The following is a 26,586-nucleotide window of genomic DNA, read 5'->3' as shown; positions in this document are numbered from 1 at the left end:
AACATGTATCGCAAAAATAACCCCAAAGTAGTGCAAATACATCAAATTTACAGCAACTTAAATTTTGAATCCTATGCATGCATCTCTACTCAAACCGCTTATATCAAAATTATCAAAATTAGGGCTCTCACTACAACCTTGTGAAATATCAATGCTCGCAAAGGTCAGAGTGTATAACGTATTAATTTACATACAATCGATCGTTCGTTCTCGTTGCATACTGTTGCTGGGTATTGGATGTCTTTCATTTTGAGGAAAATGAAGCTCTGTCTCGCCTTTGCGATCTTCTTCACCTGTCAAGTAATCGAAGGTAAGTCAGTTAATATATTGCTTGTCACATAGCACTAGCGATATATATCGCTTTCTCGTGTGCTCCGTTGCAAGATTTGGAAACTGATATAATCACTTTTTGTTGACAAGAAAAGAAAGGGAAAAAACCTACCATAAAACATACAAACAAACAGCGAGTTTGGATCATGCTTAAATGTTAATTGTTTTCTTGGATGGTCTACTTTTATCAACTTAGGTCTGCAATTTTGTTCAGTCACTCGAACGCACCAAAAAACGAAGGTCAATTTTCAATGACCTTTGGCAAATTGTTTAGATTTGGAGTATTATAAATTTGGGGTCATTGTACACAAAGGTCAGCCCTCAGTTTTTGCCATGCGCACCAGAGTAATATATATTGGAAGATCGTCTAATAATAAATTGTATGGAGTTTCAAAAGATTATCATAAAATCGATGAAGGTTTTTCGAACAAAACAGGTTTGTGTACTTTTTCTGGGATTTGCAAAGTTCGACCTGAGCAATCTGATTACATCAGCATGGCATTCCCAATAAAATTGATTGACAATTTTATGTTAGCTCTCATTTGCCGTGTGAATTTATTGCTATTGGGGCTTATCGGATCATGCGGCGTCTGTTATGTATGTGGTTATGTGTGTGTTTATGTGTGTATATATCTACAAAGATATCGTAAGTGCGTACGTTTGTTCGGTCGGTCGTCCACTGAGATTACTAAAAACCCTCTGCACCTATTACTTTTGTATTTTGAATGAAATAGTATAAAGAGATCTGGGATGGACATTTATTATTCATGTGTAAGTAAAAAGCAAAAGTAGCATAAACAAGAGAAAATGGAAAAAACTCTTCTTCTCCAAAACTTCTCTTCAGATAGTCTTGATGTTTGGTGTTTAAATCCCAGGGATATGCAAGTCAGATTTGTTTCTATCACGGGGATTTTCCTATATTGCAATTTTTATGCATTGATGTCAGTTTTGGTTAAAGTATTCTTCTCGATAACGACAGAACCGAAGGGTTTCGAAATTTGGTATGCAGGTCCCTGGAGATGATTTTGGGAAAGCTTATTCAAATCAAACCCTGACAAAACGAGTAAAATTGTATTTTTATCAATTTTTGCAATTTTTGGATATAAATCTTTTCAGAAACCGCTTATCTGATGTTTTCAAGTTTGATATATAATTGAATTTACACCCTTATATGTACAGTTCATTAGAACGCCAAGGTAGGCTGTGCAATGATTGCTTTAAAGATATGTTTATTGATAGTAGCAGTAAATAGCCTGATGTTACTGAATGTGAATTATCTACTTTGTTATTACTCAATTATGAAAATTATGCAATATCTTTGGCAGTAAGCAAAACTCATAATTGCATTCTAATCATTTCATTCTAGTGTAAACATTTAACAAAAATTGACGCCAAACAAGTCTTATTATTTCATTCTACTTTTAAAGTATTTATTTCAATTATTCAAATTTTATGGGGCAAAAATATCAGTCAAGCAGGATCAGTCGAAATGGTTTGTCAGAAAAAATGAAAATCTTTGCCTCAACAATACAGTCTTGCTAATTTTGCCACAAATTTGACAAAAAACTTAGGCATCCCAAAAGAATTATGTCGCAATGTCAGCAAGTTGGCAGTGCTTTCTCCATTAGTTTGTGTCAAGCAAGTCACGGATTTCAGACTAAAATGTAAATTGGCTACAGGTAAGAGAGTTATATACATGTAATGAAAGGTCGACATGTGTCATATATCAAGTAGTAAGGCAGCACAAGGTAGGTGAGAGTTCACAAGAATGTTCGCTTAATTGTAGTACAATGCAATATCCACATTCTACTCTCTCGGCAAATATCTCAAGTTTCGCCAAAACATCTTCATTTCTGAAACTATTTGCCTTATAACTGTCATATTCAAATGTACTTCTGTTTTCATCAAATTTGAGCACAGTGTCATTGACAATAGTTTTTTTACAGGGTTTGGGTTTAATAACGGAGTAGGTTATGGCCTTGACCACCTGTCTTCAAGCCATCGTTTTTACGATGCCGTCCTTCAAGATGAGTTCAAACTCTCAATTGGTAGCTCTTTCACGTCACCCGGCATCCTTCTTTCTGCGATGTCAGAGCGAGTTCCAGTTCCGGTAGTCCGTGCAATGCTATCACGTTATGTGAGCCAAGTAAGATTAAGTTTGATATATTATTATATACTCTTTGTTTGTTCTAATATTTGACTTATAAATTGAAAGATTACTTCTGCAGTAAGAGATTTACATATTTACTCACATTTGTTGGCGACCTACTTTATGTGCTGAATTATCTCAGTGGTATTGAACACGATTGGAACTAATTTTGGATAATTGGATTTTCATATTTTTCAAATTTCTCAAAAGTATTAGGTGCCGTATAGCTGATGCAACATTGCAAATTACTCATAAAAATAAGTGTGTAACGTAAAAAGAAAAGCAGATGAGATTACATTTGAAAATGAAATTGACATTACTTCACTATCCAATTATCCCAGATTAGTTCCAATCGTGTTATTGGCAAAGATTAAGCTATCTACAGTACAGAAAAGATATTGTTGATAACAGTCGCAAAAGGATTAACTCGGTCAATACCTGATTCGTTTTCACATTTCTTTTCCAACTGTACACAGCATGGCTATGGATTTTTCCTAAATCCCATTATCCGTGGATTACATAGTCGCCAAGATCTAACACTATCGATGTTAATGTTCCATCAACTTGGAAAAGCTATGGAAAACACGATATTGGGTAGGCTTGACGAAAAAGCAGACTATAGGACATACACGTTTCTGGTCGATCTTATATGCAACTGTTCTTTTTATTATGCGTAAGATAAAACACTTGATTTTCTTTATAATTTATTGGTAACTTTAAATGGAAATTCATTGACATTTTTTCAACTGAACATTCTCTCTTACTTGCAAATTCGTCCAATGGGTATTTATAGAGACTGTTTTCTTATATCGATATAGTTACCATGGTCATGTTGCGGTCGAAATACGAAGTATTTATTTTCTTATAGAAAGATCAGACAACAGAAATATTCCCCAAGAAACGTCTTTCCGTCTATCAGCGCCGCTGCAGCTTCCATCGTGTGGATATATGTTAGAAAGCTAAGGCTGCCAAATGTAAATTTACCATCTGATAATCGTGAAATACTTCATTCCATTCCCAGAATTGACGTTGATATGATTTTCAGTGTTGGATTCCTGATTTGGAGGACAGTGACGAAAAACTGCTGCTCCATCATATCTAATAAAATGTACAAAACGCCATCTCATTTCAAATATGAAATGTAACAGAATTAAAGTAATATATCTTCTTCTTTTCCTCACACAGAGATGAGCACGATCATCAAATCAAAGGCTTCTTTGTTGATATCCTCGATGAAGGTATTTTAATAGTATTATATCAGACTATTTTATTTTAATGCAGCTAATAACTCTGTTGCCTATAACTTTTGAAGTGCTTACATTATCTTTGCCTGTCTCAAAGATATATTTTTCCGAGCCAATCTCTAAATCATACTGAAATGTATACTGTTGAACTTGTCAGAAACGTCTGTACAGGTAATATGTCAAGTGGGATTGTCGATAACTGTATTTCAGGCCGGACAAGAATTCCCTTTTAAATAATAAAGTTGTATGTGGAATACAACGTTGTGTTTGCAAGCCTAGTACTTTATATTTGAACGTAATTTAGGGAAAACAAGAAGCGTGTTTTAATTAACACAACAAAAGTAATGAAATAATATAAAAACTTACAGTCATACTTCCTTTAATAACCACGAAATTGATATCGGTAAGTAATATGCTTTATATACACAATACTCGCGATGCTGAAATTAAAAGACATTACCGTATTTTTACTCGGCCCATTCTAAAATGCACAGCGAATGAATTCCTGCATATAACCGAAGCGATGGATTGACTTTAATCTTTTCGTTTATTTTCCCACGTTTAAAGTTTGCAGGGAAGCTGGTAAGAAATGCATCGTGCAGCACGCCCCCTACAAGCATTGTTATGTCAGTGGTATTCACAGTGACTTCAAATCTGCAGGAGTAGGTAAATGACTCAGAGTCTGAAAAACTTTGGGATCTGCAATCGAAAACGGAGATCCGTATGCTATCACGAAAATTCGTTAATTCAATGAGGACATCAAATCTCAGCATCCATAGATAAGTCTTAATCGTATGAATGAGACAAGAATTGTATGCTTTTCACCATTCTTTGTCGTCAAAACTCCACGCAGAAGCAACGAATGGGTTGATTTTCAAAGAGATTTGATCCCCAGGACTATTCAGACAATTCCCTACCGACTTTCACAAAACTTCTTTTGATTTCTTTTGAGGATCGATTGAAGGGTGAATGTCAATACCTATGCAAACAAATCTATTGATTGAAAAATGTCTTTCGTCCTTTCCTATGCACATGCTGTGAAAGTTCCATTACTATTAAATTTTGAGATATTTACAATATTTTCAAATAATTTGTCATGTCTGAACAGTTTCTTGTTTAGCTCTAGAATATACCGAAAGTCGTTTTTTTAACTTGTGAAGGCAGTTTATGTAGTAATGCACAATTTATAACAACTGAATTTAGTACACTTTTAGAAATTACTTGTAAAGAAAAACATCGTATCATATGACAATGCACTGTGTTGACAAGAACAATAATGTGTAATTAAACCTACTATTTGGGAAGACGAGCAGAATATGTATTTGATTAAGACAGCAAAACTAATGACAAGTACTCTCTTCTTCGGCCAATCTCATGCGCTCTTTACCAGGTATACTGTCAAGACAGTTTGATGGTTGTGTTGTGACGAATAACAGTGAGATAATGCACGCCATGGCGTTGTCTGATATTTTGATGAAATATGGAGGAGAAGCGCGCTTTTTCGTTCCCGTTGGAAATCCAGACAATTTCATTGGCAATGACATTAGAGGCAAGACTATAGGCAAGCTGATGAATATTACCATTTTGCTTTACTTAACCTTTCAAATTTTGTACAAAATTTTGCAATAAAAATGCTGAAGTAATGGGATACTAATTTCAGTCCTTGTAACATCTGGCAATCGTGTATTCGTATATGTCACACTTTTTCATTCTGGTACATTAAGCTTACCTATTGAAAGTATCGGCCGTAATGGTCATAATAAATTCATAACATTCCCTTTTCGAAAACGTTTCTTTTGCCATTTGTTAAATGTTTAAATGTTACTTATTGAAACTTTCACATTAGGTTTTCTTGACGGTTGGTACAGTAACCATCGCTGTCTCGTTGAAAATGGTATAAAAGGAGCAGATACACTGAGTTTAAATCACATGCGCTCATTTGGCTTTCCGGAAGATCTTCCTCACGGCTTTGAAAAAAACGAGGTAATATTCTTTAATTTTGTCACATCGTTGAATGTTTGTAGCTTGCATGTTCAATTGGAGTAATTCAATTTCCTGTATTAATCGTTACATTCGATTAATTGCAATCTCATTATTTTCATTACGAAAGTGAACATGTTTTCCCTTTCCAAAGTTACGATAATTTACCGTTACCCTTGTACTTTTAGTACTTTCTCAAACAAGCAAGATTGACGATAAATAATGGTTAATTTTCTTGATACGAGAATCCATGCAAAAAATAAGTAAATAGACAATAGATAAATAGAAATATTTAATAATAAGTTACCATGACAAGTCAAACCTTGTATAATCTTGATTGATCTATGCATATGACAATCGTTTTATTTTGATAGGTGTATCATTTGTCATTGCATTATTAGATTGATGCAGCCTTTGTATCGGTATGGCCCGGAGAAGAACGTGATTATGAAATACCAGGTATAATGAGTGGGACTCCATCCGAACTTGAAATGACCGATGATGTCATCCGCTGTGCCGATGGCATACACTTGGGAGTGCGAAAAGACAGTCCTGTTCTGGAGTGGTTTAATAGCGCCCTCAGAAAAATGAAGAAAAGTGGTAAATATGCCGAAGTTTGCAGGCAGGCACAGATTGAGCACGGCAAGTTTTTGTTACCTGGAACAGGCTATATTTAATACATTTCAAAATGATCATCATAAGGAATCACTCTGTTTGATTCATATCATAAACGAGAAAGATACTCTTAACAATGGTGTCATCGGAACATTGGTGCAGGCATGAGAAGATGGAATTTAACAGTTCTACTATGAAGTTTTATGCCCCCACACAATTGATTTTGACAATTATGGTGACTGACAGACATTAAATAAATGGAACCATATTGATGATATTTTGTCAACACAAAGACTGGGAAAGCGTTTGATTTTTTTGGATCAGTAAAAAGCATATTTGGGACAACTGGGTCATATTTCGGAAATAATTGCATAAAATGATTGCATAAAATGATTGCATAACATGACAAAGCCTCCTCCACATACTTGCATGAAAAAGTGACTGTATCCCGATTTGCACCATCCTAATTGTCAAGTCTGCCCAGGCCCTAAATAATTTAGAAGATGCATTAAACCTTTCTGAAGCTCTGTCAATCAATTCAGATTTTAGTAAAAAATACCACTCAGTCTATTACGAGATAAGCGCTTCTCAATCTCTCAATCTCGAGTATTACAAAGCGTGCGCCTAAATCCTCACCTTCGAAGAGTATAAAAGAAGTGCTTGGTAACAAAATTCAGTTTCTGGCTATCGTAATCTTGAATATCACAAACTAAAAAATGTTCGAGGTCGTTGGTCCCATGGCTTATGAAGTGCATATATCACTTTTCCAGAACAGCAGAACGAAATTTGGTATCTGAAATATGTAATACCCCTATTTCTTTCAGGTTACATCCATGGCCTTGTAGGTTCATTAAGATACTACATAACACAGAAATACAAAATATCTATAAATGTACAATAAATTGGTCTCAAAAGTTCCTGAACAGTTTCTATATCAGTACATTTACTTACGATTCATCAGTTAAATATATATACCACAGCAAAACCAAAACAGTCTTATGCTCCTCGCACGCTAAACATTTTCGTGTAAGTTTTTGATGTACCCAACATTCAATCAAAGAGATACTCAAAATATTTCTCAAATTTCGCCTTCAGAAAATTGTATGATTTTTATCGTAATGAAAATGATGTTCTGTCAACCTGACTCTGTTTCATCTTCGTCTTCTACTATGTAGGTGCAAGGGGACCAGTCGATTGCGTATTGTAACATGTACTGCGATGTGTGTACCTACTAGATGAAACAACCCATTAAACTGTGTAAAAATTTATTGCTTTGCATATTTACAACCTCAGTGGTGGCGTCTTTTCATTTTATTTGCATTATTTTTTGTTTCAAACATTAGTTATGTCATTCTGGAATATTATCATTCTGGAATACTAAGCCACAGATGTATACCTACTACTCACTACTCCCGTATCAAATGAGAAATATTTTGGAAAAATTGTCGAACTGCATTCCTTGCCATTAAGCTGTGGTAAAATTTGTCAGTTTAGGAGATAATATAACAGCAATGTAGCTATGGTACGGTGTGCAGTGATGGAGCGCGCTCTCCAAACTAGCAGTTTGGCATAATATTTGCTGCACTGATAAGTTAGTCCCGCGTGAACACGTCAACACAAACACAGCTCATGCTATCCGTTTGTCGGATTTACAGGAAGTTTGAGTAAAATTTTCAAAAGAACATCGCTGTTCCACGTTTCGCTATAACTGTACTGTTAACAGGCGGGTATTGATTATAACATGATTTTTCATCAATTATATTGAGCCAAGAGCCTTCAAAAAGCATTTCACCGTCGTGTGCTTTCCTAGTTTTCCTGCTGGCAATATTTCAACGGCAATTGATAATGAACAATGTCTTTCCATATCATATCTTTTTGCACATGAAGAATGGATTTAAAAACACTTCCACATAAGACATCTTATGTGGAATTCAATGTACAAAATTTTTGTGTCTGTAGAAATGAGTGATTTAAATATTTTTGCTTATGACTCTTTCAGTAACACCATCGGTATTTCAAAAATTTCATCAAGAATGGTTTACAGAATACTAATTAAAGATTTTGTGATAAAGCCAAATGCGATGGAAAGTTGGAGTAGAGAGTGTAAACTTCAATTGCAGGAAAAGGAAGTGTGGTTATTAGCCAAAAGGGTTACACAAGAAACTAAGCTTCACAGTTTTCACTGGAAATTTACTATCCGTAGATTACCAAATTGTGTTAAGCTTTTTCACTGGAAGAAAATTGATTCTCCTTTATGTAAACGTTGCCATGTATACGACACTTACCAGCATAGATTTTGGGAATGTATTGTCGCAAAAAATATATGGAGCTTTACGGAGAAAGTAATAAGTAAGATGTTACAAATGCAAGTTGAGTTAAAGTTTGTAGATGTGATCAGAGGATATTATTTCAAATCAAAGAAATTGGAAAATATTGTAAATCTTACTATTATCATAGCCAAATGGTCTATACATAAATACCATGTCTGTAATCTTGAAGATTCATTTCCTTCTGTAATTGTTATGAGAAACGAGTTGTATCAAAGAGCTCAAGCTCAGAAAATTGAAACCTTGCTTAAAGTCATGTGATTTTTTGGTCACATTGTTGTAGTTTTCAGACATGTATACCGTTTACGAGAAAGAAAATAAATAACAAAAAAAAGAAAAAAACCACAACACGCAGCAATTGGTACATTAGATGAAATCTGGTCAAGGAAATATATGCATTCATGTGTCAATTGTAAAGGGACTATCACATTATTTTTTGAACAGAAATGGACTCATTTTCTCACTTATGTTACTCAACCTGGAAAATTTACCTTTGTATACACAATTCATCGTTTACAAAAAATAAAAACTTAATATTTACAAATGAATTCTGTTCCTTATTAAAAGTCATTGCCAATAATAAGTTTTGATGTTACATACACACAACGGCTATTTCTATGGGTAGGCGGACAAGTAGGAGGTGGTTTATGAATTAAATGGTACAGTTTGCCAGTAAAACTCCGAGGAGTGATATGGCAAACTGTACCGTTAAATTCCATAAACCGCCGACTAAGAGTTTGTTTACCGTGTTATACAACGAATTTGCGGAGTTTTAGAGCCCTGGTTGCCAGCCTAAAATTTGGATTCGCAATTTTAGTGAAGTGATAAGTTGAAGCGACAGGAAAACATAGAAACGTTTTGTCATCTTTTTGAACGAAAAGTATAAAAAAATAATCCATTATTATTGTAATTGTAATTGTAGTGCGATGACGTAGTTAAGCACCTGGTTTGATTTTAATTTTAACACGATTGGAACTAATTTGGGAAAATTGGATGAGAGTAATTATTAGGAAAATGTAACGAAATCGAAATTTTACAGCTGAAATTTTACAAAATGATAGAATAGTGAAAATTTGAAATATTGTTCTCATCGGACAAAACAACGAAAACACAACGATTATTGCATACCTCTTTCATCGATTCATTTTTATGAAAATAAGTTCATTTTTGTGTGAATGTACTGAAGAAACGAGACAAAATGCTTAAAATTTCTCTAATTGACTAATTTTGAGTCAGGGAACTTTTGAAATGCCCGTTACTTATTTATGAATTTAAGGCTTCATAAACATTAAATTGAGTCAGGGAACATTTTAAATGACCCTGACTGACTTATCTGTAAATCATCGAAAAGCTTCATTTTGGTCGGGGAAAAATGACAAACTGACATTATAATAGTGTTTCAGTAATGAAGAAACTATAGACAAATTCTCATATTTTCATTCAAATGTGAATATTGTTCATATGTTTTGAACAATATTGTATTAGATGCTATCATGCACTGAATCTACTCATAAGATTTCAACAGCATTGTAAATTGTGTATAAAATTTTAAAGATGGAAACAAATATGGTGTAAAATAAGAGAAAATTCTAAAATTCTTGAGAAATTCTGCCAATCCAATTATCCCAATTTAGTTCCATTCGTGTTAATTATGAATTGTGCATGGTTGGTTTAATGAAGTGAACAGGTGTTTGCAAATTCGACGTTGGAGTCACGTTGCCCATTTGAGTTTAAAATAATCGCAATCATACCAATTCATAATCCGATAACACTAGGTTAAAATTCGTATACAATAGTTATAAACAAACAGCACAGAACAAACAGTAAATCACCGGTACACACAACAAAGTAAAAGCATGAAAGATATATAACCTCTGGCCAAAAGACCAAGAAGTGATGTCAGGTATTACGAAAATAGTAAGCGCATCCTGCCCCACATGTGGCACCCGCCATATATCAATTTGTAAGTAAAGCCTGGTGTCACTGATGCCATCAGTGATCACTTGTCTTAGAGAGATATTGTATTTATCTACCAGCTTGCAATACCTGCCAAAAAAACCGTTTGAGTGTAGAGGCAAATCTTTCTTTGGTGTAACCTTGATTTATCAGTTTGTAAGAGAGATCGCCATGTCTCTCTACAAATATATGAAGTGGATGCTCTTGCATATCGAATAAGCTGGGAAATGTATACCCCATTAGCTGGGTTTGAGAGTGGAATATTACTGAAGAGGTGTGGGAAATTGATGATACTAAATTTGAAATAATCTCTCTTGTCATATATCCTAGTAGAAAGGTGAACATGAGAGTCAAATTCAAGGAAAATATCCAGATATGAAGCAGAAGAGGCCGTTTCTGTATTTTTTTAATCTCTAATTTATGAGATAAATCATAGCCACTGAATTTAGAGTTATTCATTGAAATAACATCGTTTATGTATCTAAATGTTAAGTTGAAAATTCTAGCTACAGAGAGACCTTTTTCTCTTTGATTAGGTTCTGGATAAATTCTGCCCCGTATGAGAAAAGAAATAAGTCAGCAAGCAAGCAAGTGAGTACAGTTGGTACCCACAGGAATTCCTATATACTGTTGGAAAACGTGTTGTCGATGAGGAAATCAAGCATATCGATAATGTCTTTCTCGGTGTAAAAAACTTTAGCTTTAGTAGTATTTTTACAAAATATGTAGAATTATACCCAAATACCACATATTTGTAACGTTATCTGTTCGTTACTACGCAATCGGTTGATTTGATACGTTATCGGTAAATTTTTACTACGTTATCGGGTTTGATACGTAATCGGTTAGTTACTAGGTTATCGGTTGTAACAGGCCCCACGGGAAGTAAAATTCTGAACACTCCCTGAAAGAAACATTAAATCATCCGCGGTATGCCTCTTTTCTAAAATGTGCTGAAGGTCAAAGGAAATAGTGTAATGTTGAAGTGCTCGATTTTGGTTGTAAATTATAATCCTGGACTATTGAAATTTGAGATTCTGAATCAAATGTTCCACAAAGAAACATGTTCTCACTTACATATACCGGTAGGGCTCTGTAAACTAGATGCAATGAATGTGCTAAATGTGTTAAATTAATTAATTTTAGTGCTGACTAATGGGATAAGTTACAGTTTTCATCTACAGTCTTTTCTTTTGTTGTGAGACCAAGCCTAATCGATGTAAATTTTGGACACACAAGTGCTCGAGTTATTTTTTTCAATTATGGCAAAACGACTTGTCTATGCCATGAAATCGGTAAAAAGGGTCGATCATGGCCATTGCACGAAGTAAACCTAATTGGAGTGGGCCGCCAAAGGCGTCTGCCCGTTAAGAGGGTCATGGGTAATAATAAAGTCAATTTAACCTTATGTCTGCCGGGTGAGAATATAATCGGTATCTGATAGCAGAGAATATTCAGTAACATGAATATAGGCTTGCTGAATACAAGCAATGGATTCTTGACTGTTTTCATCTGTATATGCACTATTAATCTGATATATAGGCAATAATCCATGCTAATATTGCATTATAAGTATGATAAGGATTCCATGCAGTGACTATAACTGAAAAGTAGATGGATGTGAGTAAACAATAGATGGAATGTCCACATTAGGAATATAAAAACAGTGTTGTTGAAATACATATGATTCGCCTGAACTTTATTACTTTCCATGAAAATTTAATTTACTCGAAAACAGAAGAAAATATTTAAGTGTCCTATAACTATCTTGGAGTCTCTCCCTGCCTAAAATGTAAACCCTGAAGAAGTTAGATTTAGCACACTATTATGCATCGAGTTTTCATTACATTCTTCATTACCTGGCCTTGCTTCTAAGCTAATTAATGGATTTCCTCCCATTATGGCGAAATTCCAGCGCATTATTAAAAAACCAAAATAGAAAACTGTTGAGAAATATACAATAATAATTGCATCTAGTATGCAACTATGACCTGGAAATGATCATGATGGTACGATAACAATTCGTTTCAACAATTCCCAACCATGCTATTTAATGAACGGTCAATGTTTATAGATCACTCGCCAAAGACAAATAGTTATCAATTGCAGATTGAACGTTGCACAATCTATTGCATAAATAAATAATGTATGTTGAAAAACTTCAAGAACGCTAAGAGCTTCTTGTGCGCTGGAATACAAGTGAAAATTGCACTGCATACTCAGAACTACTTGTTTCCATTGTATGTATTTTATGATTGAATTATCAGTTTGCAAACTGCGAGAAGAAATATTTATAACAGGGAGAGAAATCATTCATGTAATATTCGTTTTCATTGTGATGCGTTTATCGACGAAAGACGTATGTGAAACCATTGATGTTAAAGAAATGAAACATTAAAGTCCACCGATTCACCACATGATCGGCAAATTTCAATTATACAAGTTCAAACTCAGAGCTTTACGTATTGCAGGTACAGTAATGATTTTCATTCTTTTAATGGCCGAGACATTCAATAGGAACATTACAGTATGTACAATGAACATGTATGTCTGAACAAGTATTGCACTGTATGGCAATTAATTTCTTCCTCTGCTGGATCAATTATCATCCTGGGTAGCTGACACGCTATGAATAAACCCATCGCAACCTATTTTTCACAGAAGTAATGTTAAAGAAAGTCGATAAAAATTAACTTGGTTAATGTAAACTCAGTCACAAATTTTGAGACCGTTCCACTATAAATATATCAACTATATCAGTTCAGTGTGTGCGCTGAATTAGCATACAATTGGTTGTCAGGTCAGCATCAATGTTCTTATTATTACAACAATGTTATTCTGGAGCTCAACATGAAGTGGTTCGTAGCTCTTGCTCTTCTGTTCTTTAGTCACACTACCGCAGGTACGTTATAGTAACATTTTTCACGTTGTTCGGAATAAGTTTTAAAAGTATAATCAAAAAGGCATACTGAACCTAGGAAAGTTGAGTAATGTTTAGATTATTTCAGTACAGACCTGTGCTATTATACATATGTAATAACTGAGGCATTAACAAACACCAATTCAACTTTTGAGCTTGAAAGTTAAAGTATTTAATAACTGAGACTATGTTTCTTGAAGGATAACTCTTCTCGTCAACTTGAACTCTCAATGGATTTGTGATGTGAGAATTAGGGCATTGGTACGAAATTGTAGTAATTTGCCGTTCATCGTCTTCGTATCGGTGATTTTCAGCTGGTCCGATAGTGGCAGCCGCCATTAAAAGATAAATCATAGCAAGGCTCATATATTATAATATATATATATATATATATATATTATATATATATTATAATATATATATATATATATATATATATATATATATATATATATATATATATATATATAATATATATATATATATATATATATTTTGCTAGTCTCGGCCCTATATGTATGTATATATGTATATTTTGCTAGTCTCGGCCGAGCTGGAGGTCACTGGTACTAGTCGCAATTTCAAGTGTCGCGTAAATGTCAAACAATCCAATGCCCGGTCCTCTGAACGGCGATAATTTCTGTACATTTGCGTTTTGTTAGGCTTACATAAGTCAAGAAGAAAGCAAATAATATGAATTTGATGGCTATTTTCATGTAAATACCTAGTCAGCTCCAGAGAATTCATAATATTTGAAAGTCAAATCTGAAACATTACAAAACCTGATTCTCCTCATCAACAACTCTGAAGTCATCTCATGATTACAACCGAAAGGCAATTAGTCCAGTCAATTTAGGGTTTAACCTAGGACTAATTGCAACAGAAATTATTTCTTCACCATGACCTTTGGAAAGGTCTCACTAATGACATATTAAAAGTATAGGAAAATATAAGGGGTGCAAATTGGTTAAATTTGCATATATTCAAATTAGCTATATATCGCCTTTAAAATGACTGCTATACTCACATTTTGGACATGTAAACTGAATTCAAGTGACCTTTGTCATGCAACACAATTTAGTAAGGTTCAACAAGTTATTTTCTAAATGTCTTGAACAATAAATATTATGCAAATTAAGTAATTTGCATATATTCGGAGTTTTTCCACTATTTCAGACAAAATGAATGTTTAAGCTCATATTTAAACAATTTTTTTTTCAATGAAATTGTTAAGGTTTTGCAAGAATTACCTAAAACAAATGAGGTTGACCTAATTTGCATGCTAATTATTTTAATACAAAAGGCCTAATTTGCATAATTGACACAAACGGTCTTCTGAATACAATAAGACTACAATAGCTTCCATTGACATTTTCTGGTTATTCAGAAATGCAATGAATAAAGAGAAGAGTTTCAGAGCATTACTTTTTAAATAAAGGGAATCAGAATTCTTTCTTTTACGACGATAAGGTTATTCATAAAAAATCATTGGACGTGTTCAATAATTTGACATCAATTCTCATTTTCAGTCATTTTATCCTCAACATGTTCGATTGCAGTAAAATTTTTGAAGGAATATTTTATGCTTTTGGTCACTATCTTCAATGACGATGGAAATATTCAGTTACTAATAAATGGTTCCCCACACTTAACAGTTGTGCCTGTGAATCATCTTTCTCATTATTAAACTATCATTAGTATAAATACGAACATCATTTGAATCACCATGATGGTAGTGGTGATGACAATTATTATGATGGTCATTATCATATCAAAATTTCTTCCTCTTCCTCTCTGTTTACATCTTCCTCTAGGTGGTTCATTTGTTTACAGCCAGAATCCTTTCGTTGACAACAGAAAGTCTAGATTTTGCTTTCTTCTGGGGTTATTCATGCTGCTGCAGTTCATGGTAGAACCCATAAGTATGGGGAAGGGCAACTCAATGAAAAGATGTGAAGCATAGGATGATATAATTGTACTGCGTATCATATCAGATCTTAGATGTGCAAGTATCACTCATGGGGCTGTTATGTAATGGACTTCCCATTTGCAGATTATTAGACTTTTGTAATATCACCAATAAGATCGATCATTCAAGGAATTGAGAGTCTGGCCAATCTGAGGTGAGACTTCCATAAAGTTCAAAATACAGGATAACCAATTTTATGATAATTTGATGTCCAAATTTGATATCCTAATTGACAAACTCGTTAACGGCAGCTTCTGTGATGCAAATCCCTTCACATTTTGGTTTTCTTGTTTCACGGTCATGAAAATTTGAAAGAGCAGCTAGACCATGTAACATTACGAAAAGTATCTAGATTTGCATTTACCAGTGATTTAGATTATCATGATTCAATCAACAGATTTTTTTCAGTTTTTCCTTAAATGCTATGGCTGTGTACGGTAAGATTAAACAGGAAATCTCTCTCTTCAGTCCATTATATGACTTTATATTAATTTTCAATTGTTGTCTTCAAGAAATTTCAAAATTTTGAGAAATGCAGTGTCCTTTGATTATTTTAATGTCTTTCAGCTGATAAAGGAACAGTTTCCTTATCTATATTTCATGATAATTGGCAATATAGTGTAACAATTGTACCTCTACATCATCATGATCATTATAATTTATTATCATTATTATCATAAATTTCTGTATGTGGCATGAACAGGCAAGTTGCACACAGTCAAAAGTATATCTGATTTACCAGTGACCACACAACCTGGTCTTTAATTACATTTTACCAACACTTAATCTATATTAGTAATACGGGTAAGGGTGAAAATAAAAGAAAATAGAGCTGAAACACAAATTTTCTTCAGCCTCGCTTAGTACAAAGTGTTGGTTATTTGGCCAAGCATTTTGGTATGCATTAAGAAAATCCAAATCTTCCAGTAAGTTGCCAATGTTATTGACATTATGCAAATTCTCTAGATAATTGAAATGAACTATACGAATAAATCATTGTTTATTTTTACAGGGCTTTTCATTCTGTAGGCCCTGTTTGTATATAATCATTACAATGAGTTAAAATACACAGAAAATAAATAAACACGTCAATTTCTTTGTACTGAGCAAAATGTTCATTCAAGTTATAAAATGGACATCTTTCGATAGGAAGAATTTAAAGTATTAAATAACTTAAACAAGTAGTGTCTCTTAATGTAACTTCTCATTTTACTGATAACATAATTAATTAAAATAAGTTGACGTCAACTTGAAAAATTAAAGAAAATTATTTTAATGGTCATCATATAGGATTTATGCACATGAGGAATCGCTAAAAATTAGGTAAAATATATTTGGCAATGTTAGTAAAAACTTCCAATCTCTCTTTACAATATTGTAAAACATTTCAAGTTTCAATTTTTACATTTAATACAGTGTAGGCGTTTCCTATAAAATCTTTTAAAATTAGCCCTTTGTACAATGTAGATTGTATTAGACTTTGAATATACCTTTCTTGGACCTTTAAGTATTTAAGGTGAAGAAATAATTCATATTCCAATTAGAAAAAGGAAGTGACATGGTTGACTTATTGGACAAATGCAAATAATAATTTTTTTATCGCTGTAAGATATATTTGAAAACATTCCCTGAACTAAAAACAAAAAATGACGTTACATAGTCATTACAATGTCAGCTTATCTCTTAAATCACTTTCGTAAATAGATTATCAGCACCAGGTTTGTATAGCATCTATGCCCCATTTAGCATTTGGGTAAATTAGCTGTCTTATGCACAACTTCATTAAATGCACTTTTCGCGATCCCTGGGATCGCCTTTTTTCTAGTCTGTAAGAGAATGATTGAGGTGTAATAGCCTTTTGTTTTCCATTGAAATTGTAATCTGGTGGGTAAATTTTCTGATGAGAGAATCTGGTGCCAACACAGGCCTTTAAACTTGCGATATGTACCTTCCATGACCCTACTAAAATTTAGTTCTAATTATCTCCGTTGTTTTTTAACATTATATATAGTCATTTATACTATAGGTCAAAACAGGGAAAAGTAAAGTGGTAGGAGGGGCACATTGCAGTTATGTAAAATGAGGAGTCTTAAATGATTTTATGCATTGCCTACAAACACAAAAAGTACATTAAATAATCAAATTGCTTGAATTAAATATCACTTTGCTGAATATATTTTTAAGAAATATATTAACAGCGACGATTTTGTTCCTTTTCTAAGTTTTATATTTATTCAAATTATGCACTGCCTCCCCTCTTAATAGTCATTTTGTTTGTCATTCTCCACATTCAATACAGAGTGGAAACAAAAACTACTTGTTGTGTAGATTAAATATAATTTTTAAGTGAAATGCAGCGGCAGCTATACTTGATTTAGGCAAATTAGGAATATTTCTCGGGCGATAAAATGTATTCAAAAATATTGCCTGGACAAAAATTAAGATAAATGCATACATTAGTTGAACATGATGTCGCATTTTTCTCAATTCAATATGCATATTTCTTTTATCAGTGAATGTATTGCTCCCGTAATCCGTTTATATCTATACATATTAGGTAATGTTATACCTCTTAGATTGTATTGGACTTTTAGTATGTCATTCTAGGACCTCTCTAAAATACACAAAGAAAAATTAAATTCTATTGCTGTCAGAAGTAGCTTATATAGTTACTAATTAGGGACATACAAAGAAAAGCGAAGTGTTGTGGCGGCCATATTGGATTTATGCAAATGAAGAATATTTTTATGACAACAAAATATTTTAATCAACCTTGCCTGAATTAAACACAAGGCAAATAAGCCCAAAATCCGCATATATCATGTTTAGCCGATTATTTTTAGTAGGAACATTCTATCAGCACCTAGTTAATAACATAATCTTTTTACATATATGCAAATTAGGCATTGTTTACATTTCTAGATTGTACGAGGCTTTTAGTATGTCATTGTAGGACTTCTCTGAAATACACAGTGTATAAATAATTCTATTGCTGTCAGACTTAGCTTAAAAATAATCATCAATTGGGAAAAATACAAAGAAAAGTGAAGGTTGTGGCGGCCATATTGGATTTATGCAAATTAGGAATATTTCTATGACGACTAGATATTTCCATCAACATTACCTAAACCAAAAACAAGGCAAATAAGCCAAAAACCTGCATAACATATCATGTTTAGCCAATTATTTTTAGAAGAAACATTCTATCAGCACTAAGTTTGTACCCATAATCTTTTTACATCTATGCAAATTAGGCACTGTTTACAATTCTAGATTGTACTCGGCTTTTAGTATGTTATTCTAGGACTTGTCTAAAATACAATGTGAAAAAATTATTCTATTGCTGTCAGTAGTAGCTTAAAAATAGTTATTAATTCGAGAAAAACTAAGAAAAGTGAAGTGTTGTGGCGGCCATATTGGATTTATGCAAATGAGGAATATTTCTATGACAACAAAATATTTTCAACAACATTGCCCAGACCAAAAAGGAGGCAAATAAGCCAAAAAACCTGTATCAAAATCATGTTTAGCCTTATATTTTAAGTAGAAACCATCTATCAGCGACAATTTTATACCCATGAGCCCCCTTTACATTTATGCAAATTAGGCACTGTTGCACCCCTTAGATTTTATTATACTTTTAGTATGTTATTTCTAGGACCTTTCTAAAATGCATGGTGAAGAAATAATTTCTGTTGCAATTAGTCCTAGGTTGACCCCTTTTTTGGCGTAGATTGACTGGACTAAATGTGATAACTTTGTTTAAAGGTTACCCTATCTTATTGTTATCATTTGACCTTAGCTATTATTCACCAGGACATTAATATTCATAAAATTTTCTATCACTCAACTTTGTTGCAGGGTCGTTGTTTACCAATGGTGTAGAATATAACGACCTTTATCACCGTCGTGTTCCTTTATACCATGACGAACTCAAATCTGTGCTTGGATCTCCACTGCAGTCACAGCGCCTTCTCGCTATGATGTCTGGGCGAGTCCATGTTCCAGTGGCCCGTGCAATGATGTCGCGTTACGTCAACCAGGTTCGATTAAAATGCAGTGCCGATATCTGTAAATTGTATTTTATTGAACATAAAATGCATGCTTCTGCAAATAAATATTCCAATGAAGATTTAATTTTGCTAATTCAAACCGCCATGATTGGGTACTTGATATTTGCCTGTGCCTTAAATCAAGTTTCCAAAATTACAAGACATAAAATGCTCTGCAGGTCCCTGTTCGAAATTGAGGATAATTTCACTGTTCGAACACATTGAGGATATTTTCTATATCAAATATCAACAGCATTGAACTCTGTCTTAATGTTTGGTCACAGTCACTTCAATACCAGTTAGCCTATTATGATACCGTGATTGTAAATGAAAGTGCATGTCTTCTTAAAGTTAAAGGATATATCATGATTTCAAATTGAGTAAAGCGACATGACATTAAATAATTTGCTTTACAAAATATCCCTTACGGGTTTTTATAAACTTATCTACAAAGCAAGTTAGTTGTAAATGATGCGAATTATATTGCAATTCATAAAACAGATTTTACTGCCTTGAGATGCCACGTTGAAATACATATGTCTTAATTGCCAGTTTGTTTTCACGTAAGCTACTTTGACCGTGTATGCTCTGCGGACTCAGCCAGACATTTTCAGGATTTATTATTTATTTCGCTTCAAATCAAAACCTGAAAGTAAATAAGTACGTATAGTTGGCTCATGCTGATCATGTTTAAGTGCCTACACGATTTGATGTTGACCTAAGATTTGCATTAAAACGTTTTATAAGATCGATCTAAACTAAAGGTTACAAATGGCAGTCACGTACGAGTGCAATTCCTCAGTGATTTATATTTAATTACATCAGAATACATAAAAGCGCTAATATTGAGTTTTCTGTGCTTATCTCTGGCAGTATGGGTTTGGAACTTTTCTTCGCCCTGCTATTCAGAATGTAAGAAGCCGAGAAGATTTGGCATTTTCGATGATAATGTTCCTACATATGGCAAAGACTGTAGGAAATACAATAATTGATCGACTGCAGGAAGACGCTGACTCAAGGATTTACACATTTGTTGAAGAGACGACCTGCAACTGCTCGTGGTTTTATTTGTAAGAAAACCGTTAAATGTTGTTGATTTCATTGTTTTGCTGAATTTTTGAACATAAAAACATACGTTTCAGTGCGATATATATGGAAAAATTTGATATGAACATGATCCTGTAATCGCAGATTAAATTTAGTATTTCGATCATATTTGCGAAGACACCCGACTATAAAATCAGAAGCATGAAATGGTTTGATATAAACAGTCCTCTGAAAATTAAATTGTTTCATTCTATAAATATGCTTAACGCAGTTGCAGCTGCTTTATGTTTACCATGCAATAGGTTTCATCTCTATAAATGAAGCAGCAATATTCTTTGACCGAGCCCCTCCAATATTCACTTGAGGTTGTGTAATAATAATCATATGTGGATCAAATACGTATCAATTATATCTGTGCTTTCATCTCTTTTTTAACACAGAGACGAACAAGATCATGAAGTCAAGGGTTTCTTTAAAGATCTCGTACTGGAAGGTAGTGTATGAATAATGGTTATGTTAATCGGAATATGTGCGAAATGTAACCTCTCCGTAACAAGAAAGTACTTCCATTACACCCATAACACGTACAAACTATCTAAAGACTATGGTATGTTTATACAATGAATGGAAAGACAAATACAATTTTTTTCCGTTGAATTATATGTGACAAACGCTCATGTTTGCAATTCCTTTCAACGCGGCATACCCCCTCTTTTAACGTAAAAATATGGAATACTTCAAAAGCAACGCCACAAAGATCAAGAAAATCACGAATTTCTTATATTCAAAGCGATTGTTAAAAGTTTGCTTGGAGGCTGTTCCCATTTGAACACCGTAAGGAACTGCATATTTTAGAATGAATTTTCTATTTTTTATAACAATATTCTTATTGCGACTGTCTGAATTTATGGTGTTGGACGCGGAAACATATGTTCATATTTCAGAACGAAGGTATAAATTTCATATGTCTTTAATTCTGATTGGTGTCGTTGAACCATTCTTATTACGTGTTTATCCCTTTTTGAATTTCTCATGAAAAAGTGTGGTGTATTGTTAGCATCTACTCCACTGTACATGACAACAACATGCTTATTTTAAATGTATGTCACCTGTAATCTAAATATGCCCATATATGGTCAAAGGGGTGTTCCTTGGTATTCAAAATGCCCATGTGAGGGCGCTATTTTTAAAAAGCGGCTACCCGCTTAAAATCTGTGATTGATTATATTTCATCTTTCTATAGTCACGTGGCAAAATTGGAACAGGTGACAGTATACCTTTAGTGAATCACGCATTCCCCTCTAGAAAAGGCGGCCTAACAAGTGATATAATTCAGCATGAAAGTCAAGTTAAAATACGGGAACAATTTACATTCTATCAGATTAAAAACATAAGAAAACGAGCTAATAAAGGGGTCTCAATAATGTGGATCCCCTATTTAGTTATTTTAAGGATTTGAGTCATTGTTTCACTTAGTCTGTTATTTGTAAAGCTCTATGCATTCCAATATTCTTTTTCTTATTTTGTCAAAAAAGTGTGCAAGGAAGCTAATAAGAAGTGTATTGTACACGATGTGCCCTACAACATGTGTCTTCGTACCGATCCTTCAAGTGACCTAGAAGCTGCTGGAGAAGGTAAATACAGCAAAATCTGAAATTTGTAAAAGTTGAGTAAATATCGTCCGAAACCATAACAGTTTACTAAATCAGAAATCGGATAGGAGAAAAAATCTCGTCTATCGAGGGTCCACACCAAGGTCAGATATATTGAGACTGTAGTTGTATATTGTGGAATATTCTCGCAAAATCATGAACACAGTTTCTTTGTTTTTTGTCATTGAAGATCAGCTTTTTAAAATGTGCATTCTCAATCTCAACAGTTCTTCGCAGTGTTATGTAAACAGTATGATTCCCGGGTAATGTGACGGGGTAAATATCTTTGCTTAGTAACATTCCATACAAAGTATTATTATGTAATTACTAAACTTTTGTTTTAAATGCACGTTGACAATTATGTTTAACAGCGAAATTGTTAAGTACTCTCGCAATTTGGGTAAGAGCAACAAAAAAGTATTCAAGTGTAGAGCAAAAAGTATTCAAGTGTAGAGAACGTAACTCACCTTCCCTATCTTATCATTGTTTCATTTTGCCCTTCACATAGGCTTACTTGCTGGATATTTCGATGGCTGCGCTTTTACGAAGACACCTGAGGTCGTGCACGCCGTAAAGTTATCCGACAACTTCATGAATTATGGCGGAGAGTCTCGATTCTTTGTTCCCGTTGGAAACCCGGGAAATTTTGATCCTAATCATATAAGTGGCAAGACAATAGGTAAGTATTTTCATACATTTCATAATGGTTTTGCATTCTAACTCCGTCGATAGGTTACCAAATTGAAGTAATCGAAACTTCAGACATTTTCACCACTCAGAATGGTTTTCTTTTCAAGTCAGTGTCACATGACATATGATTACCACACAAAATGTTATATCTCGAAATATCTTCATTGCTATATTTGGGACAGTATTTTGAAAGTCACTTCATGTCTCGAAATATCTTCATTGCTATATTTTGGACAACGTTTTAAAAGTCACTTCTTGTCGCAAAACATCTTCATTGTTGTATTTGCAGGGTTCGTAAAGGGGTGGTACAGTACCAGACGATGTCTTGTCGCTAATAATGTCGATGGAGCTCGGACACTAACGTTCAATCGAACGAATTTCATGGACTTCCCCTCTGATATTCCTCGTGGCTTTGATAAAAACAAGGTAAACTTTACTACATCAATCATTGAATCAAGCTATATTCTCGAACAGTTCAATAAATCGGTTGAAAAGACTAAATAAAAATACAAAATTTAATTTCTTTCGACACTTACTAGAATATATAAATTGTAACTAGGTTCAGCGATAACTTACTGTGATAAGTAATATATATATATATATATATATATATATATATATATATATATATATATATATATATATATATATATATATGCGCGTGCGTGTGTGTCTGTCTGTCTGTCTGTCTGTGCGTAAATAATAACACAAATTACTTCAAATACAAAGTGATAATATCTATTACTTAAGTTTTATGTTTCTTGCAATGTTCAGACTAGCTATTCCTTAGGTCTTGAGATGGCGAGATGTATGAAAGTTAATAACAGATATTATTATTTTATACTTTAAGTAATGTGTGTTAATATTTAAAAAGCTCTACTTTGAGATGTCTCGTAGGTAAATGTGGAAATGTGATATTGAATCTTATGAGGTTTTCACAAAATACCGGGATGCATGATCAGTAATAATCTGGGGATGATGTCACAAAATTCACTGGTATTGATAAAGCTGTATTATCTTAAATCAAAGTGGTAGTATTTATTATTTCTCTTATAGCAGCATTAATTTTTTGCATTTCACCATCAGATTGATGCATCGTTCATGATGTTGGAACTTTTCAAAGAAGGGGGTGATTATGAAAATGCAAGTGTGTATGGCGGCACACCGCCTGGACTGGAACCAATTGGGAATGTCGTTCATTGTACTGATGGTGCACGTTTGGGAGTGCGCAAGGATAGCCATGTGTTGGATTGGTTCAATGCTGCTTTAAGAAGAATGAAAGAAAGTGGAAAATACGCTAAAGTGTGCAGGAGGTCTCGCATTGAGCATGGTATGAATTATTGTCTATTCAACTTGAGATGCTATGAGCACTTGGCACTTTCAAGTGATACTCAGCTCGTACTTTTTGGACAGACATTTTCTCGCTTTTAAACGATGTACACATGCAAACTTTTCTCATATTTACAATGATTCCAGCGATAGGTTACTTTTTTGCTTTTTCATCTCGGACATTTCGAGAGATTCTTTGAACACATTTCCATATTTTAATTCATATAATTTTTATGGGTCTTATACGTTATAATCCTAAGGCATCATCCTTGCAAGTAGTTTAGAAAATGCTACACTATGATTTGAATGATTTTTATCGTCTTCCTATATTTTATTTTATTAAACCTTGTTTAACGAGGGTAGCCTGGTAAGCTTCAGTAAAGATGCTTATCTTCCCCAGGGCCCTCAAATGAACATACAAACTGATACAAAGCAGAACAACATGAAACATGACTAACAAAGTTAGAACAATACAATGCGCAGAAAAAAGTGGCCAGGAGTCACCACCTGCACACAGGAGGGAAAAAATGCACAATGACACTAGATATCAAAAACAAATTTAACAAGAAAACTAGAAAACTAAAACTCACAAACAAAAAAATTATACCCAATAAGCTTTCAGGTAAGCAGTTTTAAAACTGCTTAATGAGTTACTAGATCTTATATTTAAATCGACATTATTCCACTGATTGGCACTATTCACAGTAAACCCTTTTCGATAAAAATCCTTATTTGTTGCAGGAACCACTAACAATTTTTGCATCTTGGATCTTGTAACTCTTTTATGATCAATTTCGGTAAAAAGACTTGTCATATATTGCAGGTGCAAGATTATTTAAACATTTAAAAACCATACAAACATTTTTATAAACTATTCTATCTGGTAATGGCATTATATGCATTGTTTTAAATAAATGCTCGGTCGAAGCATTATACCTTGCATCACACATCACTCTGATAGCACGTTTCTGAATCTTATGCAACCCTTTCATAACATATATTTGAGACACTTTACACTGAATCATCAGTATATTTATCTTTGTCTTCTTTCTAACATGGTAGGTGCTAGAGGATGGCTCGATTGTTCCTTGTGAGAAATATATGGACATTCAGAAGACCGGAATGTCGACTTACATATTATGACCCGGATAGAATTGATTAGTGTGTTTAATAATGTTATGGTGGGTACATGTAAGGCTTGTCAAATTTTACATAGTTTTCAAGCTTGATTGATTATACTTTTATTCGAGTCATTAATTATAAAACATTAGATGAGAGTTTGGATAAAAATATTGCAAAATAGATTTATAAATCTTCATAGAAGAAACGTTTCAACATCTTTATATATGGGTCGGTAGCTTGCATCGACGACAGCCGATTTTCTGAACATTGGTGTCCACTCTTACTTTCAATTTCCAGACGTAATGTTAGGTTTCAAATTTAGTACTCTAAGAGTCATTTAGAGTTCTCATTTTGACATCATGTGATTCAACGATTGAAGCTCTAAAATTAATTAAAGTATGTACATCAACGTTAACTGCCCTTGACTTTGATTTGGTAAAGAAGAGTCGATCACGAGTAGTATTTCAATCCCCAGCTCTCTATCTTCATTTGATCAAGCTGTTGTAATAAATGGTGCGATCATATCATTAGGTGTACCCAATGCCATATGTGTTCGTCAACGTCATACTCCTGAAGATGTGTCAAACACCAATCTTTGATGCATCTTATTTGTCTTGGGTGGCTCAACTGTACATGTGACAATATAATCTCCAATCTCCAACACTACAGTCCTCGATCAACTCAACATACGTAGTTTGTACAAGATAAAAACTTGCAACTTGTTTAACGGCCTGTTGTGTGCAAATTGTTTTGAGTAACCTGACATCTTGGAGAATTTTGGGAATTGTGTTTTTTACTTAAAATACTTAGTGAGTTCTTTGGTTAATTTTTATGCTGTATGATAGACCTCAGGACAGTTGAAATAATACATACCATTTTTCTCCCTATACCAAAACAATCAGCTTCCTTACTTTTCGTTTAGCTTGCATCTAAGCTATATTCTGAAATCTCACCCGGGATAACACCTAGGAAAACTTGTGAAGCCTCTTCAAGTGGTGCAGATTACGATGACCTTTATCACCTTACGGTGAAACATTTGTCTCCATAACAAGATATAGAAAGTGGATTCTCTTCAAGGTTCGGACTTCTTAACAGTCAGTCTACCTTTTTGTAAAAGCTTAGTTGGTTCACATTCTTGTGGCTGAGTATTGCTTCCGCATTGTCCGAGACAGATGGGATTACATCGCGGCGCAGAGGCACGTGT

The 26,586-nt window shown here is 33.8% G+C and overlaps 2 protein-coding genes across 2 annotated transcripts; both read left to right on the top strand.

The window, feature by feature from the left end:
- Positions 1-226: 226 nt before the first annotated feature.
- On the top strand, positions 227-9,062 carry LOC139119718 (uncharacterized). Its single transcript, XM_070683584.1, has 9 exons — positions 227-310; positions 2,277-2,476; positions 2,956-3,152; positions 3,665-3,717; positions 4,291-4,389; positions 5,114-5,284; positions 5,570-5,706; positions 6,105-6,345; positions 7,494-9,062. Exons 1-9 carry the CDS (start codon positions 238-240, stop codon positions 7,523-7,525), a joined length of 1,203 nt encoding a protein of 400 aa, XP_070539685.1. The 5' UTR covers positions 227-237; the 3' UTR covers positions 7,526-9,062.
- A 4,359-nt stretch (positions 9,063-13,421) lies between these two features.
- On the top strand, positions 13,422-25,797 carry LOC139119601 (arginine-binding periplasmic protein-like). The gene is made up of 9 exons (XM_070683445.1): positions 13,422-13,503; positions 19,352-19,533; positions 20,416-20,612; positions 21,030-21,082; positions 22,125-22,223; positions 22,750-22,920; positions 23,221-23,357; positions 24,018-24,261; positions 25,323-25,797. Exons 1-9 carry the CDS (start codon positions 13,452-13,454, stop codon positions 25,352-25,354), a joined length of 1,167 nt encoding a protein of 388 aa, XP_070539546.1. The 5' UTR covers positions 13,422-13,451; the 3' UTR covers positions 25,355-25,797.
- The last annotated feature ends 789 nt before the right edge of the window (positions 25,798-26,586 follow it).

This window comes from Ptychodera flava, chromosome 20, assembly GCF_041260155.1.
Source record: "Ptychodera flava strain L36383 chromosome 20, AS_Pfla_20210202, whole genome shotgun sequence".
Lineage (NCBI taxonomy): Eukaryota > Metazoa > Hemichordata > Enteropneusta > Ptychoderidae > Ptychodera > Ptychodera flava.
The sequence above is the reverse complement of the archived record's forward strand: the minus strand, read 5'-3'. Positions and strand labels throughout refer to the sequence as shown.

Bases quoted from the DNA above. Each gene is read 5' to 3' on its own strand.
- LOC139119601 (XM_070683445.1), top strand. From the start codon at position 13,452: ATGAAGTGGTTCGTAGCTCTTGCTCTTCTGTTCTTTAGTCACACTACC. The intron at 22,224-22,749 runs GTAAATACAGCA...CCCTTCACATAG, and splicing joins CCTAGAAGCTGCTGGAGAAG to GCTTACTTGCTGGATATTTC. The intron at 23,358-24,017 runs GTAAACTTTACT...TTTCACCATCAG, and splicing joins GTGGCTTTGATAAAAACAAG to ATTGATGCATCGTTCATGAT.
- LOC139119718 (XM_070683584.1), top strand. From the start codon at position 238: ATGTCTTTCATTTTGAGGAAAATGAAGCTCTGTCTCGCCTTTGCGATC. The intron at 4,390-5,113 runs GTAAATGACTCA...GCTCTTTACCAG, and splicing joins CTTCAAATCTGCAGGAGTAG to GTATACTGTCAAGACAGTTT. The intron at 5,707-6,104 runs GTAATATTCTTT...TTGCATTATTAG, and splicing joins ACGGCTTTGAAAAAAACGAG to ATTGATGCAGCCTTTGTATC.